This window comes from Protopterus annectens, chromosome 6.part0, assembly GCF_019279795.1.
Source record: "Protopterus annectens isolate FY-2018-M chromosome 6.part0, PAN1.0, whole genome shotgun sequence".
NCBI classification, from domain to species: domain Eukaryota; kingdom Metazoa; phylum Chordata; order Ceratodontiformes; family Protopteridae; genus Protopterus; species Protopterus annectens.
Window position 1 is genome coordinate 327,572,490 of NC_056737.1, and position 20,005 is coordinate 327,592,494.

Sequence of the window (20,005 nt, forward strand, 5' to 3'; positions counted from 1 at the left end):
CTTCCAGGATGTCAGGTCATCAGGGTTATAACACATGCAGCCAATGCCATTACATCAGTTTTTCTTGCCCCAGATGTCAGGTGCCCCCCTAATGGGAAGCAATTAAACATAAAAGCACAAATATATACCTCCAACAAAAAAGCAAATACACCAAAAAGGCTTTTAAGCATAGTAAAGGAAAGTAGAGGTATAGCCAACAGAAGTTAGGGGGGCTGGAGGGAGGGTAACCAGGACTGCAACAGTGAATACACTAGAACATCTACATTTATGGTAAGTGTACACAACTGTACTATGTTCTTCGTGTTTCACTGTTGCAGTCATTACATTTGGGTAGATTCCCAAAGCTATGGATGGGAGGAGGAATTTAGATAGCATTAGGGCCAGCTAGAAGGCCCTGCAAGACTGCAGTGGCAAAGCTAGCTCTGGACTTAGAGAAAATTGGCAAATGATAATGCTTGGTGAAAGTATGTACAGAACTCCAGGTAGCAGCTTCTAGGATGTCCCTGGTAGGGATGCCTCTGAGAAAGGCTGTAGAGGTAGATGCAGCCCTGGTGGAGTGAGGTCTGATCCCCTGGGGGATAGGTTTTCCATGGTGCTTATAGCAGAAATTAATGCAATGGCTTATCCATTTAGAAATGGTTTGCTTTGAAATAGTCTTCCCCTCTGCCCCTGCAGCAAATGCCACCAGCAGTTGTTCAGATTTCCTTTGAGGTTTAGTCCTATCCAAGTAGAATCTATGTTGTCTGTGCACATCTAAGGAATGAAGTATCCATTCCCCTTTATTCTGTGGATTGGGAAAGAAGGTTGGCAAATGAATGGACTGATTAAGAGCCACACTGGATACCCCCTTGGGCATGAAGGATGGATTGGTTCTGAGGGACACCCTGTCCGCATGAAAGATGATGAAAGGCTCCACTGCCATAAGGGCCTGTAATTCAGATGCCCTTCTAGCCGAAATGATTGCTAAAAGGAAAGCTGTTTTCCAAGAAAGAAGTTTTAAGTCTGCAGTAGCAGCTGGCTTGAAAGGAGGTAGAGTGAGTTTCTCCAAGACAAAGTTAAGGTCCCAGGCTGGGTTTGGAGCTCTCCTGGGTGATCTCAAATTTTTGGCCCCTCTGAGGAACTGCTTGAGCAGTGGATGAGAGAAGAGGGGAGGTTCTGTGTTATGAGCTGAAATGGCTGAGGCATGGATTTTAATGGAGGAAAAAGACAGGCCCTTGTGAAGCATCTCAGCTATGTATTGCAAAATCTGAGGTAAATTGGGCACTGCTGTGCTCATCCCTTGAGACTGGTTTCCAGGCACAGAATCTTTTCCATTTTTCAGCAGAAGATTTTCTAGTACTAGGCCTCCTTGCCTCTAAAATATCCATCACAGGTTTGCTGAGGTATGGTAAAGGAGAGATTAAGTAATTACCAGGCTGCAAGGTTCAGTGTTAGAAGCCAAGGGTGCAGAATCTGGTTCTCCTGCTGAGACTGCAGGGAAGGAGTCTAAGGCAGGTGCCATGGAGATGACCGTGACACACTGCGCAGGAGGGGTATCAGTGTTGGCGCGGCCAGTCTGGAGCAATCAAAATCATCCTTGGTTTGTCCTGTTTGATTTTTAGTAGTACTTTGGAGAGCAGAGGCAGAGGGGGGAAGGCATAGACTGATAGGTTTTTCCAGCTGAAGGACAGACCATCCACTTTCCAGGCTTGTCTGTGGGGAGTCCTTGTGCAAAATTTTCCAATTGGTAGTTCTGGGGAGAGGCTAACAGGTCTATATCTGGGCTCCCCCATTTGCTTGTCAACATGTTGGAAAATCCTTGGCTCCAGTTTCCACTCGTGTGGGTCCATAAGGTTTCTGTTTAGTCCGTCTGCCAGTGTATTTAATTTTCCTGGCAGGAACTGAGCTTGTAGGTGCACTACCAAGGCTATGTTCCACAATGCCATGGCTAGTGTGCAGAGGGGGTAAGAATGTGTACCCCCTGCTTGTTTATGTACCACATAACAGTGGTGTTGTCCGTCTTTACCATTAGTTGTCCTGGAAGAATGTGGTCCCAGAAGGCTGTCAGAGCATTCTGTACAGCTAACATTTCTTTTTGATTAATATGCAGGTGCATTTCACTTGGGTTCCATTTGCACTGAATGCACTTCCCTGTCAAGTGAGCCCCCCATGCATAGTCTGATGCACCTGTTAGGGTTTGGGAGGCAAGGGGTGGTGTGAAAGGTAGTCCCTTGTTTTGGTGGCAGGCCTCTGCCCGCCAAAGGAACTCCAGACATAGGCAGGGTATGATAGGAATCATTGTTTCTAGATCTTGAGAATGTTGACACCATAGGCTTTTTAGATACCACTGTAGTTTCCTCATATGCAGTCTTGCATATGGAGTTAGAAGAATGCAGGAGGCCATGAATTCCAAGGCTTGCAGTATTTGTCTTGCAGACAGCAGGGTTTTTGTGGCCACTTGTTTGAAGTAGGTTGTCAAATGAATTTGCTTTTCTGGCGTGAGGTAAGCCATCTGGGAAGTTGTAGTCAAGCTTGCTCCCAGGAATATAATTTGTTGACAGGGTACAGAGTTGTGATTTCTTTTCATTTATGGTTTACGCCAGACAAGTTAGAACTCTTTTTACAAAGGCCAGATGATTCAAAAATATATCCTGGCTTTCTGCCTGAATTAGACAATCGTCCAGGTATGGGTATATTTGCCTGCAAAATGCAATAACTGGAGCTAGGCACTTTGTGAACACCCTGGGTGCAGTAGATAAACCAAAGGGCAGTGCAGAGAACTGATAGTGTGGTGTAGACTGCTTTGAAGCGTAGGTATCTTCTGCAAGATTTCCTGATTGGGATGTGCAGGTATGCTTCTTTTAAATATAGTGTTGCCAACCAGGCATCTTTGCCTAGCAAAGTAAGTAATTGAAGAGTCACCATCTTGAATTTTGGAATCTCCAAAAAGGTGCTTAGAGTAGACAGGTCCAGGATAGGACGCCATGAATTGTCTTTTCTGGGTACCATGAAAAGTCTTTAGTAGAAACATTGTCCCTTTTCCTCTTCTGGTAATGGCCAAGGTTGCAGAAGTGTAAACCTTCTTACCGCATCTATCCAGCGCCCTGGAGTCTCTATCAGAAGGGGTAGAATTTTTAGCAGTAAAAGCCTTAATGCCCTTGGGCCCTTGTGAAATAGTCTCTGGATCTGCAATATGATTTTTGAAAAGGAACTTGTGGGACTCCAGGACCCTGTAGTATCTGTCAGGTTTTCTGGGAGCAGGAGGCAGGGAATCAGAGGCCAAAATAGATTCCAAAAAAGCATCATCAAGAATGTCTAGTACAGGAGGAATAGCTAAAGGCCTATGCTGAGGTAGGAGAAGGAAATCCCTAAGCCTCTTTTTTGAATCAGAAAAATCCTGGCTTTCCTAGTGGAAATGCTCCCTTAGAGTATGTAAGGTTCCCCAAAAGAAAAACCCTCAGGAGGGGAAGCAGAGGGAATAGAGTCCTCTGCATCAGAATCTTCATAAGTAGGTAAGGGCAAATCCAGATCATCAGAAGAATCAGAAAAAACAGAATCCTGATCAGAAGATTCATAATCAACTTCAGTTCTAGGCCTCTTAGAAGGGGGGCGGGTTGGCTACCCCGGATTAGAGTTATTAGATCTTCAGCCATTATCATCATTTGTTTTTTTAGACATAGAGGCCTGAGCATGCAGCCTGGGCATCGGTTTTTTAGACATGGATCGAGATTTAGGCCTAAGTAAAGAAGGAGGCGTCGATTTAATATGCAAGTCCGTAGGCCTGAATACACCCTCAGAAGCCGGTGCCTGCACAGCGGCTCCGGACCCATCCAAGGTAGAGACATCCGTGGGTTCCATAGTTGAAGCATCTCACAGCATACCGGACTCCAAATGGGTCTCAGTAGAGGCCTGCGAATCAGAAGTAGCGGGTATCAGGGGCTGCAAAAGAGCCTCACTGAGTACTGGCAAACTGGCGACTAGCTTAGGAGAAGTGTCATCGGCAGTTTTGGACCTTGGCGGCCTGTCTTTATCTTTGCGTTTTTTCGGAATCCCGGTAGTCGGATGACTAACAGACGACATTTCTGGATAATTAAATCGAGAATCGAAATATTTAGAAGCGAAAATATATCGACAACGGATAGTGCGCTCATTAAATAAAGCACAAAACTGACAGCAAGGTACGTCCTGGTCAGGGCCTAGGCAAGGAATACAGTACGAATGAAAATCTTTATGAGGTATTTGCTTTCCAGAAGTAATGCAATTATTAACTTTTACCGACATCGGTAAGGAGCAAGAAAAAAAGTTTCCCCAATGGGGTACTTAGCTTTAGTTGAAGACTTCGGTTCTGAAATTCGAAAATGAAAATTTCAGGAGTCGGACGACCGTCACTTGCAAACTGCTTCTGCTTCGGGCACTGCACGGCAAGAAAGACTGATGTAATGGCGTCGACTGCATGTTTTATACCCCTGACGACCTGACGTCATGAAAGAAGGGACAGCAACCAACGCAGGATCCAAGACTTTGTTAAGCAGGCCGACTGAGGGCTACCTGCAAGCAGATAACCCAAATGTAATGACTGCAACAGTGAAACACGAAGAACATCGGATACTGGATGTGTGGCAAAGATTTCAGTTAAATACACATACTCCTGTGAAACATTTCTACCCATTCCAGACAAGTTATTGTACCTTTGGGAAAAATATATAAATTCTGTCTGAGTTCCTTCTATTGAATTCAAATGTTTCATATTACAAATTCCTATACAGTTCTTCAGAAATATATTCTGTTTTGTTATATTTTCACTTCTAGGTCATGCTGAGACATGTTCATTACTGCAAATCAAGTTCCAATCGACACCTAGAAATAATATTCCCCTCCAAGAGATGAGTTATCTGAAAAGTCTCTTATGCTACATATCATTTTTATGTGGAATATCAATACATTCCAGTATAATTCTCCTGCCTTGCCAATAAGCCTTTATACCCAGAAATCTATCGTCTTTTGTTCCTCTACTACCACTTTTGAAGACCCTCTAGGAATCAGCATTATTCTTCTTGTTTTCCTCTATGCCTCGGATACTCTGCTCAATGTCCATCCTGAAATCTTCTGTAAATTTCAGAAGCTCATTTCTATCTAAATGTGTTTTCTGCAACAATATTTCCACTCTACACCTATTATCTCAACCAGTTGTTGCTCCTCGTCTCCATTTGAACCCAAGTCACATTTTCAAGACTTTTTGCTTCATTGAAAATACACAAAAAATATAAATATATTTTCAGAACCCCCCCCCCATCCCCTTTTAATTTACAAGCACACAAAGAATGTACATTAAAAAAAATGTTTACTTTAGACAGGAGCAGCTTCCCCATGTTGGCAGCTATACCTACAGGTTCACTACCTATTCTGAAATTAATACTAAAGTGCAAGTTAGACCGATTGCTATTTTGAGCTCCCTTCTAGGGAGTACGGAACTTGTATGTATATTCCATTTGACAATGGACCAGAGTTTATACTTCACACTGGCACTCCATGGTCAGACTTTGCAATCTGCCAGAATGTGAAGTGAGGGATACTTCACAAATACCTTTTTTTTTTATTAGCCTAGTAATCATTGGGTACAGTAGGTTTGGATTTCCAGACAGTCAGCTTTATGGCTTTCATGTTGATCTTTAACTCGCCTAACTAGCACAATTTATTCTACCGCTAAACCTCCACAATACCCCCTGGTATAGTACCAGGGAGTGCAAGTTTACCCGCAGACGCTTTTCAGTCTTTCCATTGCCGAATTACAGATAAGCCATATTTTTTCTGAGCCAAGGACATGAAAAAAGAAACAAAATGGAAGAGCAGCTGAATGCTGGCTTACTGATACCACTATCTTTGATATCAGTCCTGCTCATGTGTCTGCTGTTAAGAATCAGACAGATTGGAAAAAGTCCACTTAAAAAAAAAAAAAAAAAAAAAAAAGTTTCACCTATGACATCTCAACATCACAAAGTGAGTGTGCTCATCTTTGAGTCTTGACTACACAGGTTTGATTAATAGTCTAAGTGGTGGCCAGGGCTGGGGAAGATTTAAACAGCTGAAGATCATCATTCTTCGCTTATAAGCTGGGTATGGGTTCTTGTTCCATTTGCTACGACCCCATGAAGGGCTTGTAGCAGGCAGGCATAAGCAGCACATAAGTTTCCATACATCATCATCACTGCACATCAGGAAACTGGGGAGGGGGAGTGGATAGGATATTAACAAATAAAACCCTACACCAAGACAGAAAAAATAAAGTGGTAAGCAGACCTCTAGCAAGAAAAATAAAAAAAAGAATATGTACATTTAATATAGGACTTGTAGTCAAGCCACCAGACTAATTAACGGTCATAGTATTCATTCATCACATTTAATTAAACTACAGTCATTCATCTCTGGTAACCCATTAAATCCAGTTAAGGGTCATTGAGGAGCTAGAATCTACCCTAGCACTCTGTGGGTGCAAGGCAAAAAAAAAAAAAGAGCCAATAGTGAACAGTGCACAAAATCGGATACACACACATACACTGGCAATCTCGATGGTTCCCAAACCACCTACAGCGTCTTTGGGATGTAGACTGACAAGACAGCACCTGGCATAAGCAGAGTCAGGCGCGGTAAGAACAGACAACATGCAAGGCATGCTGTACCTTATCCAAATGAAACATTAAAAAATGTACTATGTATCTTCTGCTCCATTTAAATGCTTAATCATGCTGTACACTTTCCCTACGGGCACAGAGATTCACAAATAACCTTTTCTGCAAACACTAATCTTCAATGGAATGGTAGAAAAGACCAAGCTTGTTCTCATTTTTTACTCACCAGGATATTCCCTTTACTTTCATGCAGACAATGAAATGCTAGCTCCTGGTTGGTGCCAGCACCAGAAACAGCACTGGAACAAGCCAAGTTCAGGATGTTTTCCACTGAAAAAAAAAATAAATTGTGTCAGACCGGACAGCATGTAATGAGTGTCCACAAACAATGCAAAATGAGAAAACACCCAATGTAGGAAATACCTGCTTTATATGTCGTCCTCCCCAACCATTATCAGTGTTACCTGCACAACACTCCACCCAGGGAATTTAAGGGAAAGTATGTTTTTTAAAAGACTATTATGTTAAGAAAAAAATAAAACATCTTTATTTTCTTAGCGGCCCTATTGTCCAATCATGCTCCTATCATACTCCTAAGCAGTTAGCACTATTTTATAGCATTTATTCCAAAATGGCTTGACAGTGACTGTGTCATACCAATAGGAATTTTTCAGCTAAAGCCACTTTTCACCGTTAGTGTTATGTCCCTACAACATTATATTTTACAATCATTTATTTTCTTTTATGCTGTCCCCTCCATTCTCAGGGGGGATATTTTGAATTTCCACTTTCTAAGAGAATTCCAGGAGATAAAGTGATAATATATTTTTTTTATGACTTTCTTTTACTTGCATTGTTTGCAACTAAATGAGTTGATTTTCTGTACAATAACAATTCCTTATCTGCAGGACCCCCCCCCCCCATCATTCTTGTCAGGGGTATCAAGTTTCCAGCCTTTCATGCTTGGGCTGCTCATTCAGCAGTGACAGACACAGGACTATAACAGGGGTGGAATGTTAACTGCTCCAGGAAACGTACTGAAACAACTGCAGTTTTCTCTTGCATTTCAATAAAATAAAATGTGATAAAAAGGAAACAAAACATTTGAATGTTTCATTAATCCAAGCTGAAACTATACAATTTGAATAAAAAAAAAAAAGCAGCATCAAAAGCCATAAAAGTGAAGGTGCTATACAATGATCAGGTCAATGATTAGCTTAAAATAATTCTAAATATCAGAAGCAAACAAAGGAATTAAAAGGCCCACATAATGTTAACTCAAGAATCAAAAAATAAGGTCATGAAGACAGGTGCTGTTTCTAGTAGTTTCCAAGTTAATCTCTGAAAACTACTGAACTTTAAAAAAAAAAAACATTTAAATATTAATACAGTCACTGTAAAATTAGAAAATGTCACATCCCTTACATGGGAGGTCCACTGGGTAGTGATACAGACCTTAAAGAGCAGTCAAAGCAGTTATTAATAACAAGGGCAGTCAATGCAGTTAAAATGTCTAATAGCAAAATTATCATAACTGATAGTTAAAACTGTATGCTGCCACATCAATTACGTTTTAAGCAAGGATTTGAGTAAGACTGCATTACATAGGGTTGCCACCTTTTCAGTGGGTCAAAGTGGGACAAGGGGTGTGGCCAATATGACACTGGCCACACCCTCTACCATGACATCACCACAGGAGCGGTGACGGAGATGCTGTTATGGGTACGACGGATGGCTGCTGGAGTGGCTAGCTGGTTGGTGGGTGTAGCAGCTGGATGGATGAATGACTGGATGGATGGATGGATGGACGGATGGATGTCTGGATGGGTGGCTGGAAGAATGGCTGGCTGGCTGCATGAAGGGATGCATGGCTGACTGGCTGGCTGCATGAATGGATGGCTGGCTGGTTGGAAGAATGGCTGGCTGACTGGCTGGATGAATGGAAGAATGGCTGACTGGTTGGCTGCATGAATGGATGGCTGACTGGTTGGCTGCATGAATGGATGGATGGCTGGCTGGTTGAATGGATGGATGGCAGGTTGAATGAATGGATGGCTGGCTCGTTAGAAAAAAAAAATCTTTTTTTTTTTTTTTTAAAGCAGCTGTAGAAGCGCTTAAAACAAAGCGTTCCTACAGCCGCGATCTTTGCAGGGCTCTTCCTGCCCCAATCCACACCCCTTTCATGAATTGCAGCCAATTGCTGCACAAATTACAGCACCTGGACCTAACAGACAGCAGCTTTGCGTGCAGGTCCGGGTTGGTGATGTAACTGAATTGCCGTGGAAATGCCGGAAGTAATTGCGGCTTTTCCACGGCAATTCAGTGCGAATGAAAAGCGGGACTTTTCAAGTCCCACTACTTTCCACAGCGGGCAACGGGATAAAGCAGCTCAACCCGTGAGTGTCCCACTGACAACGGGATGGGTGGCAAAGTACAGTTGTGTACACTTACCATAAATGTAGATGTTCGAGTGTATTCACTGCTGCGGTCATTACATTTGGGTAATCTGCTGGCAGGTTGCCCTCAGTCAGCCTGAATTCCAAAGTCTTGGGTCCTTCTTCGGTTGCTGTCTTCTCTTCCATGACGTCAGGTCGTCAGGGGTATAAAACATGCAGTCGATGCCATTTTCTTTAGTTTTTCTTGCCCCCGATGTCAGGTGCCCCCAAAAAGGTAGCAAAAAAAAAATATATATATATATATATATATATATATATATATATATATATATATATACACACACACCCACATATATACATCATCTATAAGCAAATACACCACATAGGTTGTAGAAGATAGAGAAGGAAAGATAAACTCCAGAATGGCAGGGGGATGGCGGGAGGGTAATCTGGACCGCAATAGTGAATATACTCTAACATCTACATTTATGGTAAGTGTACACAACTGTGCTATGTTCTTTGTGTTTCACTGTTGCAGTCATTACACTTGGGTAGAATCCAAAAGCTATGGTTGGGAGGCTTGAGCTAAACAGCATTAGGTGCGGCTATAAGGCCCTGCAGCACTGCAGTGGCAAAGCCTGCCCTGGACTTAGAGTAGAGAGGCAAATGATGATGCTTTGTAAAGGTGTGAACAGAACTCCAAGTAGCAGCCTCTAGAATGTCTTTGGTTGGTACTCCTCTGAGAAAGGCTGCTGAAGTAGCTGCAGCTCTGGTGGAATGAGACCCAATGCCCTTGGGCACAGGTTTACCATGGTGTAAGTAGCAGAAACGGATGCAGTGGCTTATCCACTTTGAAATTGTCTGCTTTGAAATAGCCTTTCCTTCTGATCGTGCAGCATATGACACTAGTAATTGCTCAGTTTTTCTTAGCGCTTTGGTCCTGCTCAAGTAGAATCTTAGCTGTCTGTGTACGCCCAAGGAATGCAGAATTCTCTCCCCTTTGTTCTGCAGATTAAGATAAAAAATTGGCAGATGAATTGTTTGGTTAAGCTGGAAACCACCTTAGGCATTAAAGTAGGATTTGTTCTCAGAGACACCCTGTCTGGGTAAAATATGATAAAAGGCTCTACAGCCATGAGGGCCTGTAGCTCTGAAACTTTCTTGCTGAAGTAATTGCTAGTAGCAGAGCTGTTTTCCATGATAAGAACTTTACATCAGCGGTAGCAGCTGGTTCAAATGGAGGCAGGGTGAGCTTTTCCAACACATAATTGAGGTCCCATGCAGGTAATGGTGATCTTCTAGGAGGCCTTAAATTTTTGGCTCCTCTAAGATACTGCTTTAGTAAAGGATGAGAAAAGATCGGTGGCTCTGTATTGTAATGAGCCGAAATGGCACAGGCATGAATTTTGATTGATGAGAAAGATAGGCCTTTGCCAAGCATCTCAGTTAAGTATTGTAATATCTGAGGAATATTTGGTTCTGCTGCATCAGTTCCTTGATTCCAAGCACATAATCTCTTCCATTTGTCAGCATAAGATTTTCTAGTACTAGGCCTTCTGGCTTCCAAAATGACATCCATCACAGCTTTACTGAGAGGTGTTGTTTGCATTACTACATGATCAGCCATGCTGCCAGGTTCAGTAGTTGTTTTGCTGGGACAGTAGTTGAGGTTTTGAGGTAAGGTCCAAGCTGGGTATTGAGACAAGTTCCTTAGGACTGGGTTCCAGTACTGTTGGGGCCAGTCCGGGGAATTAGTATCATCTTTGGTTTCTCTTGTCTGACTTTTAAGAGGACCTTGGGGAGAAGAGGCAGAGGAGGAAATGCGTAAACTGAGGTGTCCATTTTCCATGCTTGTCTTTGATAAGTCTTTGTGCAGAACCTTTTCAATTGATAATTTTGAGGAGAGGCAAATAGATCTATGTCTGGGCTCTCCCATTTCTGTGTTATGCTGAAGACTTGTGGATTTAGTTTCCACTCGTGGGATCCATAAGGTTTCTGCTTAAATCATCTGCCAGATTGTTTTGTTTTCCTGGCAGGAATTGAGCTTGATGGTGTATTTGGAAGGTCAAAGCTGTGTCCCACAGTGCCATGGCTAATCTGTAAAGGGGGTATGAATGTGTGCTCCCTTGCTTGCTTATATACCACATGACTGTGGTGTTGTCCGTCTTTATCAGTAGTTGTCCTGGATGAAGTAAGTTCTTGAAGGCCATTAGGGCATTTTGAACAGCTAGCATCTCTTTCTGGTGGATATGCAGATGCATTTGTTTTGGTGACCATATGCCCTGAATGCATCTTCCTGCCATGTGGGCCCCCCAGGCATAATCTGATGCATCTGTTATGATTTGGCTGGCAGGGGGTAGAGTGAATGGCCGTCCCATGTTTTGGTGACAGGCCTTTGCCCATCATTTAAACTCCTGTTGCAGGCAGGGAATGAGAGGAATCAGTTTCCATACTGTGAGAATGTTGACTCCATAAACTTTTTAGGTACCATTGAAGTTTCCTCATATGCAGTCTTGCATATGGAATCAGTAGGATGCAGGATGCCATGAAGCCCAGAGCTTGCAGAATTTGTCTTGCAGAAGACTGGGATTTTGTTGCCAGTTTGAAGTAGTCAGTTGCCTTTGCTTGTCTGACATGAGGTAAGCCATCTGGGCAGTTGTATTCAAGTTTGCACCCAGGAATGTTATCTTTTGAGAGGGTACCACTTGTGATTTATTTTCATTTATTGTGTACCCTAGGCAAGTTAGAAGCCTTTTCACAAATGCCAGGTGTCGAAGAAGAGTGTCCTTGTTCTCTGCTTGAATGAGACAGTCGTCCAAATAAGGATATCTCTATATGCTTCTTTGTCTGCAAAATGCAATTACTGGTGACAGGCACTTTGTAAAGATCCTGGGCACAGTAGATAAGCCAAAGGGCAGTGCAGAGAATTGGTAATGCATTAAGCCAGCCTTGAATCTGAGGTATCTTCTGGACAACTGTCTTGTTGGGACATGCAGGTATGCCTCTTTTAGGTCTAAAGTCACCAGCCAAGCATTCTTGCCCAGCATGGGCAGAAGCTGCTGCAAAGTGAGCATTTTGAATTTTGGAATGTCCAGGTATGTGTTCAAAATTGATAACTCCAGTATTGGCCGCCAGGCCTTGTCCTTTCTGGGTACCAAGAACAGTCTTGAGTAAAAACCTTGTCCTTTTTCCTGTTCTGATACTGTCTGAATGGCCCCCATATCCATGAGGGACGTAACCTGTTTTTGTGCCTCTGCCCATTGACTTTTCTGGCAAATCTGGCCAACCATTTGCCATTGGCAGAGTGTGGAAATGGAATCTGTATCCCTGTGATACGATGTTTAGTACCAACTTGTCCTGAGTTATTAACTGCCAATTTTGAGCAGAAAGTGCTAATTTTCCCCCTATGGGTGCTGCCAAAGTGCTTGGTGCAGGCAGAGGGAAGTCATTGGGATTGCTTTCTGTAGGTTTGCGCTTTATCTCCTCCAGACTTGGAGGTGGAAGCGCCCCGTTGCTTTGACCTGTATGAATCTTGCGCCTGGTATCTGGAACCCTTAGGGCATCTGGCTTTGCCCCTTTGAGCTCTGTCTGACACAGGAAAGGACCAATTTTTTGTAGGTCAGTGTCTACTGAATCTTGGTGGCTGCACTTGTAAGAAGTCTTTAACAGTTTGCATAGACTTAGCTTTGCCTTCCATTTCCTTTAAAACCTCTTCTGCCTTAATGCCAAACAGAGACTCATGCTGTAAAGGTGCATCTAGCAATTTAGCTTTAACATGATCAGGCAAATTTTGTTCCTTTAACCAGGCATGCCTTCTAATCACAGATCCAGTAACTGTGGCCCTGCAGGAGACCTCTAAGGAATCAAAACCACATTGCAAAGTATGCCTTCCAACTTGTTCAGCTGCAAGCAATAATTCCTGCAACTATTTATTTTCTGCACATTCTGAAATCAACATCATTTTCTGTTTCAGCAATCCCATAACATGTTGGCACCTAAGCATATGAAATTGACAGTTTAAGGCCCTGACTGCCAAGGTTGCAGATGTATAAACCTTTTTTCCCCATCTGTCCAGTGCCCTTGAATCTCTGTCAGAGGGGGTAGGATTTTTTGCTGTTGAGGCCTTAACTCCCTTTGGACCCTGTGAAATAGTTTCAGGATCAGCAGCAGAGTTTCTAAATAAAAATGTATGTGAGTCAGGGTCCTTGTAATATCTGTCAGGCTTACTGGGAGCCGGAGGTAAGGAGTCAGGGGTCAAGCTTGACTCCGAAAACACATCATCCACAATGTTTAAAACAGGGGGAATAGCTAAAGGCCTGTGCTGAGGGAGAAGGAAATCCCAGAGTCTCTTTTTTGATTCTGAGAAGTCTTGACTCTCCCAGTGAAAATTCTCCCTCAAAGTATGCAAGGTTTCTCCAAATGAATAATCTTCAGGAGGAGATGCAGATGGAATAGACTCCTCAGCATCAGAATCCTCATAGGGAGGTATAGATATAATTCCTGATCAGAAGAGGAATTAGAAGAAATAGAAAACTGATCTGAAGATTCATAATCAGTGTCTTGCCTAGGCCTCTTATCAGAAGGGGGATGGGTACCCCTGATCAGGAGGGGGATGGGTACCCCTGATCAGGAGGGGGATGGGTACCCCTGATCAGGAGGGGGATGGGTACCCCTGATCAGGAGGGGGATGGGTACCCCTGATCAAGGTAATAAGGTCTTCAGCCATTTTGATCATCTGTTTTTAGGCATAGAGGCCTGTGCACGTGGCTCATGCGTTGGTTGTTTAGTCTTAGAAGTTGCTTTTGTCTTTGGTTTTGCAGCTGTCGTCGGTTTGATATACAAACGTTGAGGTCTGAATACACCCTCAGAAGCCGGTGCCTGCTCAGTGGCTCTGGACCCATCCGAGGGAGATACATCCGTCGGTCCAATACCCTGAGTGTCTTGTGGCATGCCGGACTCCACATGGGTGTCCGTAGAGGCCTGAGACTTGAAGGTAGCAGGTATCAGGGGCTGCAAAAGCACCCGAGTACCGACGAACCGGCGACTGGCTTAGGAGAAGCTTTGTCGTCGGTTTTGGATCTCGACTGCCTTTCTCTGTCCTTTTCTTTGCGTTTTTTTATGTACTCTGATTGCTATCAGACGACATTTCTGGGTAGTTAAATCTGTTTCCAAAATACTTTGATGCAAAAATATACAGACGCTTAATAGTGCGTTGGTTAAATCTAGCACAAAACCGACAGTCAGGCACGTTGTGATCAGGGCCTAGGCGAGGAATACAGTATAAATGGAAATCCTTATGAGGTATTTGCTTCCCACAAGTAATACAATTATTAACTTTTTCTAACATCGGTAAAAAGCAAGAAAAAAGTTTCCCCAACAGGGTATTTAGCTTTAGTAAAGACTTCAGTCTGAAACTCAAATTCGAATATTTCAGTAGTCGGCCGACTGGCACTTGCGAAATGCTTCTGCTTCGGGCACCACGCGGCAAGAAAGACTAAAGAAAATGGCGTCAGCTGCATATTTTATACCCCTGACGACCTGACGTCATGGAAGAGAAGACAGCAACCGACGCAGGAACCAAGACTTTGGAATTCAGGCCAACTGAGGGCAACCTGCCAGCAGATTACCCAAATGTAATGACTGCAACAGAGAAACACGAAGAACATCCTTAGCATTACATTGTGCTCACTAGTCTGTATGCTAGAGGGAAACAAAGAAGACTACAAACATTTTGCTGTGTGCTTTCAAGAGAGATCTTGCAGTGTTTCAAGTGGATGGTCATCTCCCTTGGTTCCTCCATGTATAAAGATATTAAAAGGCGTGTAGTTTTACATTTAAAAGTTGATAATCTGAGAAGAGTTCAATGGTACATATACATTAAAGAACAAGGATTATGATGGTTGTGCATTTGGGAAAAAAAAGTAGTGATGTGGCCCAGTCTAAAAATTTAGAAGACAATACAAAAGTCAGTTATGAGGTTCTATGTGAAAGATGTTGAGAATGCAGTGGAGGGGATAATGCAGGATTTTAATATGTTCACTGAAGTTAGTACAATACGCAAGTCAAGGAGAAAGTTGACAAATGCAAGTTACTGAAGGAGCAATATGACACTGCACTGCCACTGAAATACAAACCTGATGAAAACTGGGAAAAAGCAGTGGTAACATATGGTCATATAGTAAATACTGAAAACTGTTGTCACTGGAAAATTTGACCAAAAGAAGAAACTTAGGAGTGGCAATTTAGTTGGTGATGATGATAGGGATTATCTTGTTTTGTTAAAATATAGATGGCACTCTGACAGGATTTAGTAAGAAGTCTCTGGGTATACAGAAAGGTTTAGACTGCCTTTACCACACTTAGAATGAAAATATAGTTAAGGGTCTATACTAGATCAGCAAAACGGCATTACAGCGAATGCCATTTCACCAACACATATAGACTGAAATCTTAAAATAGCGAAGGCTCAGGTCAGCGATTTTTTTCCCAGGGGAAAAAAAAATATCACTTGGCCTGAGCAGTGACACTGTCCTTTACCCCAATGTAGTGCGACCTCCGAGTTGGTGCGTTTAGTTAGGGGGTGTGGGGGGGGGGGACACAGTCCCCCACTAAGTTGTTTTAATTGTGTATACGTGGTTTTGGTGCTAGTGACTTCTTTCCCAGGGAAAGAAATTGCCGTTTTGAGCATTCGCAGTTTAGTGCGGTCGGTGTTTACATGTCGCTGAAGAGGCGTTCGATGTAACGCCTCTTCGAGCATTTAATATAGACCCATAGTAAAGAATACTGCAATTTTTGGTTCAAATTTTTTTCCTGGTATGAAAAGCAGAAAGTACTGTGGTAAATGGGAAAGATGTACAGTAAAGGATCAAACTGTTTCTTTAGAGCACAATTTTTCTACTGCCACCATTCAACAAAAGTATCAACATACTGAGGTGATTAATGCAGACAGCTGAAAAGTAAACAAACTGAATTTTCCAGCAGTTCTACAGGTATTTTTCTAACTGCAATGCAACTGTTCACCAATGTGCAATCAGCAGTGGACAGACTGCAAGAAATGCCTCTTTTACTAGGTCATGATCTTCTTCTTTCGGCTTTTCCCAGTTAGGGGTCGCCACAGCGGATCATCTGTCCGCTCATGATTGGCAGTGGAGTTTTTACGGTGTCGAGTTACGAGCCCGGCAGCCAACCTTCCACAGAAGGCATGCACACGCAACACACTCGCACCTAGGGCCAATTTAGAATGTCCAATCCACCTACTGCATGTCTTTGGGATGTGGGAGGAAACTGGAGCACCTGGAGGAAACCCATGTGACCACAGGGAGGACATGCAGACTCTGCACAGAAGGCACCCCAGCCGAGAATTGAACCGGAGAACTTATTGCTGTGAGGCGGCAATGCTAACTGCTGCACCACTACGTCATGACATGAAATAAAATCTAACAGTCCCTTTAAGACTGGTAAAGTTTCAAATATCAGAAAAATGGAGTAAATAATCCAACCAAAGGAAACAGTTTGTTCACTGGTTGATGAACAGTAGACAAAAAGCTTGCATTTCATTACCATGTACTACAACCATATTTGCACAATAACCAGGGACATCATGGTTTTCAACAATTTGAAATTTGTATGGAAAGGACACTCTTCTTCTTTCGGCTTTTCCCGGTTAGGGGTCGCCACAGCGGATCATCTGTCGGCTCATGACTGGCAGTGGAGTTTTACAGTGTCGAGTTGCCAGCCCGGTGCCCAACCTTCCACAGAAGGCACATACACGCGCACACGCACACCTAGGGCCAATTTAGAGTGTCCAATCTACCTACTGCATGTCTTTGGGATATGGGAGGAAACCGGAGCACCCGGAGGAAACCCACGTGACCACAGGGGAGGACATGCAGACTCCGCACAGAAGGCCCCCCCCCAGCAGAGAATCGAATCGGAGAACCTCTTGTTGTGAGGCGGCAATGCTAACCACTGCACCACTGTGGCCGCCCTTGTATGGAAAGAACACTGATGGATTTAAATGAGCAGAGTTGTTTTTGGACCACTAGGTAACACACAAATACACACATACTAGCAACAGATGTCAATGGGTTATGGAGGTGTTCTGGGGTATGTTTATTTTTTGTTTGAGGGTTTTCCTTAAAACAAAAAGTCCTGTAAAATGTCACATAGGTTCCATTGTTGATGAGAAAAAATTTATAAGGATCAACCTGCCATAAATTAGTGGATGAATATCACAAAAGCTGGAAATAGATGTTTATGAAAGTTGTCACATACAACAGGTAGGAATAATGATTTCTTATCATAATGGCAACGCTTTCCATATTATCTTGGAATATTAATGGTCTCACCGGTACATACAAAAAGGATAGAATAATTACATACAGAAATGCAGAGTGCAAATAGCAATTCTACAGGAAACACTTTTAGAAAGAACTGAATGTGTGAATTTGATAAAGAAAGGTTTTTATGATGGTTACTCAGTGAAATACCAGAGACACAGGAAAACAGAAGTACTTATATTAATTGCCAGAGGAGCTCCAACAGTGATAGAAGAGGATAAAAAAAGATAATAATGGTAGATCTGTAGTACTAAGAGCCTATCGGCAAGGGATGGTGGGATTGGAACTTGATTTGCAACAATGAAAATGTACCATGAGGGAACCTAGAAGGGAAAATATAACAAAGCAGGGTAGATTTCTGAAGAAGTTTATGAAAATAGATTATATGGAAGATGGGAATTCAGTAGTAAGAACTCAGAATTAACATATTACTCCCCAAGGTACAATAACTGTGCTAGACTACAGATAAATTACACGTCACAGGAACATGTGCATTTAATTGAGAACTTTGACACACATACAATAACTATTTCAGATCATGTGCCAGTAATTACGAAGACAAAAATACAGGGTAATGAAGTAAGGATGAGACGCCATTACTTCATCACATACTAGTTAAAAAGACAAAAATTTAAGGAATAAGTAGAGGAAATTACTCGTGAGTTATTAGTGAAAATAGAAAGGGATCTATGTCATAAAACTGAAAGACCAGATTATTGAAGCAGGAAAGCTTGAATCTCAGAATGTTGAACTGGCCTCTCCTCTGGAAGCTGGCTTCACAAAAAAAAAAACGGGTTTTAGCAGGGGAACAAGCAACCCCTGCACCCCTCACACCTACTGCCTATTACATATACCAACTCAGAGATCATTCCATATTGGAGAAAGGCAAACACCTAACCTCAAAAATGCCAGACTCCAGAAGAGAAGCTGGTTCGAAGTTCTGAGATTAAATCTTCTCAGTTTCAATAATCTGGTCTTTCAATCTTCTGGCACAGACTTGATAGTAAGTACTCCAGAAGTTATAGTTAATGAGTGGTATAAAATGAAAGAGAAGTTTAAAAATTGGGTAGAAATAGAAGAAAAAGAGATGGTTAAGAAGTAACAAGAAATATTTACAGGGGCTGATAAAGGATGATGTATTACAGAATAAGGAGAATCCGAAAACAACAACAGACACAACCGCAGAGTGCTAAACAGAATATAAGGGAGTACCTGGACAACATGTAGGAGTTTAGAAAGATTACTATTAAGCAACTGTTTTTTTTTTCAATAACTCAAGAGCACAAAAACTTTAGACACAAGAACTTAAGCAACAGAAAGTAGAAAGGGCTGTTGCCAAACTTGGGGAACCTATAACAAGAAAAATAACAAGAGATCCTGTAGAGGTATTAGAGATATTTTGGAAATTTTATGAACATTTGTATAAAGAAAAGAATTGTGGAAATCGAGAAAAAGCACAAAAGGAAATATTTATGGAAAACTTAATTAAATATGTCAAGGTTAGAGGTAAATGAGGCTCAATAATTAGCTGTCAAAATGGGAACGGAGATAAAAATGGTGAGGTATAACCAATCTGCAGTAAAGCATCCAGGAACAGATGGGATTCTGGTGGCAGTTTGGAAGTTAGAGGGGGAGAAAGTGATAAGAATCTGGAAGATTTTGCTTAACAGTATTTTAAGAGGAGGGGAAGCACCAATATCATGGGAAAAAATTGTGGTGACTGTAATACCTAAAGACAGTAAAGATGCATCATCATATTCAGCTTCATATAGGCCCGTTTCAACTTTAACCCATGACTATAAAGTGCTTATTTCTATAATGGCTAAAAGAATTGCAAGGGTGTTACCAAAATTGATAGATCTGAATCAATGTGGTTTTGAGGAGGGGAGACAAATATTTGACATTAACAGAATAATGACGATCCAGAAGGAAACAGAATTTAAGAAAATACTCCTGTTGTTGGTGGGTCTTGATGCATAGAAAGCATTTGACAGAGTAAGCTGGGATTTTATGAGTAGGGCAATGGAAGAATTTGCATTTCCTATTACAATAATAAGGTTAAAAGGACATGTGAGGGATCAGAGGAAAACATCAAGGTGGGAGGGCTCCTCTCTGATAAGTTGTATCTGTACAGAAGAAACAGGAAGGGGTGTCCTCTCTCCACTTTATTTCCATTACATTCAGAGCCATTGGCAAAAAAGGGACTCAGAAATTCAAGAATATAATTGCTATGGTATTCCAGAAAAACTGACTTTACTTGCAGAGGATATTATTTTGTACCTGGCAGAACCAGAAAAGGACATCAGTGTTGTGGAACATTCTGAGATGGTGCCAAGTTTTGGGGGTTATAAAATTAATGATGATTAAACAAAGGCTACAGCTGTAAACTACTTACTCAACAAAAGGACTTGTTCAGCAATACCCATATGTATGGGGACATGACAGAACAAAGTATTTAGGAGTATGGGTTAAAAAGGATGCTGTTGTGGCAGCTGAGGATATGTAGGAAGGGACTAAACAAAAGATAATTCAAAAACTGAGAAACTGGAAGCTTTTGCCTATGGAAACAGACAGCAGTAAAACATTTTAGTCCCCTTAATTTTATACACAGGTCAGTCATATTTTTATCAACCAGAGAAGTTGTGTATAGCGATTAATAAAGAGT

At 42.1% G+C, this 20,005-nt stretch overlaps 1 protein-coding gene across 1 annotated transcript in view; it reads right to left on the reverse strand.

The window, feature by feature from the left end:
• The window catches only part of MIDEAS (mitotic deacetylase associated SANT domain protein), a 336,978-nt gene that overhangs the window by 89,133 nt on the left and 227,840 nt on the right, over positions 1-20,005 (reverse strand). The window contains exon 7 of the mRNA XM_044074090.1: positions 6,832-6,935. Within this exon, the coding sequence (XP_043930025.1) occupies positions 6,832-6,935 (104 nt within the window). The remainder of the gene's footprint in view (positions 1-6,831; positions 6,936-20,005) is intronic.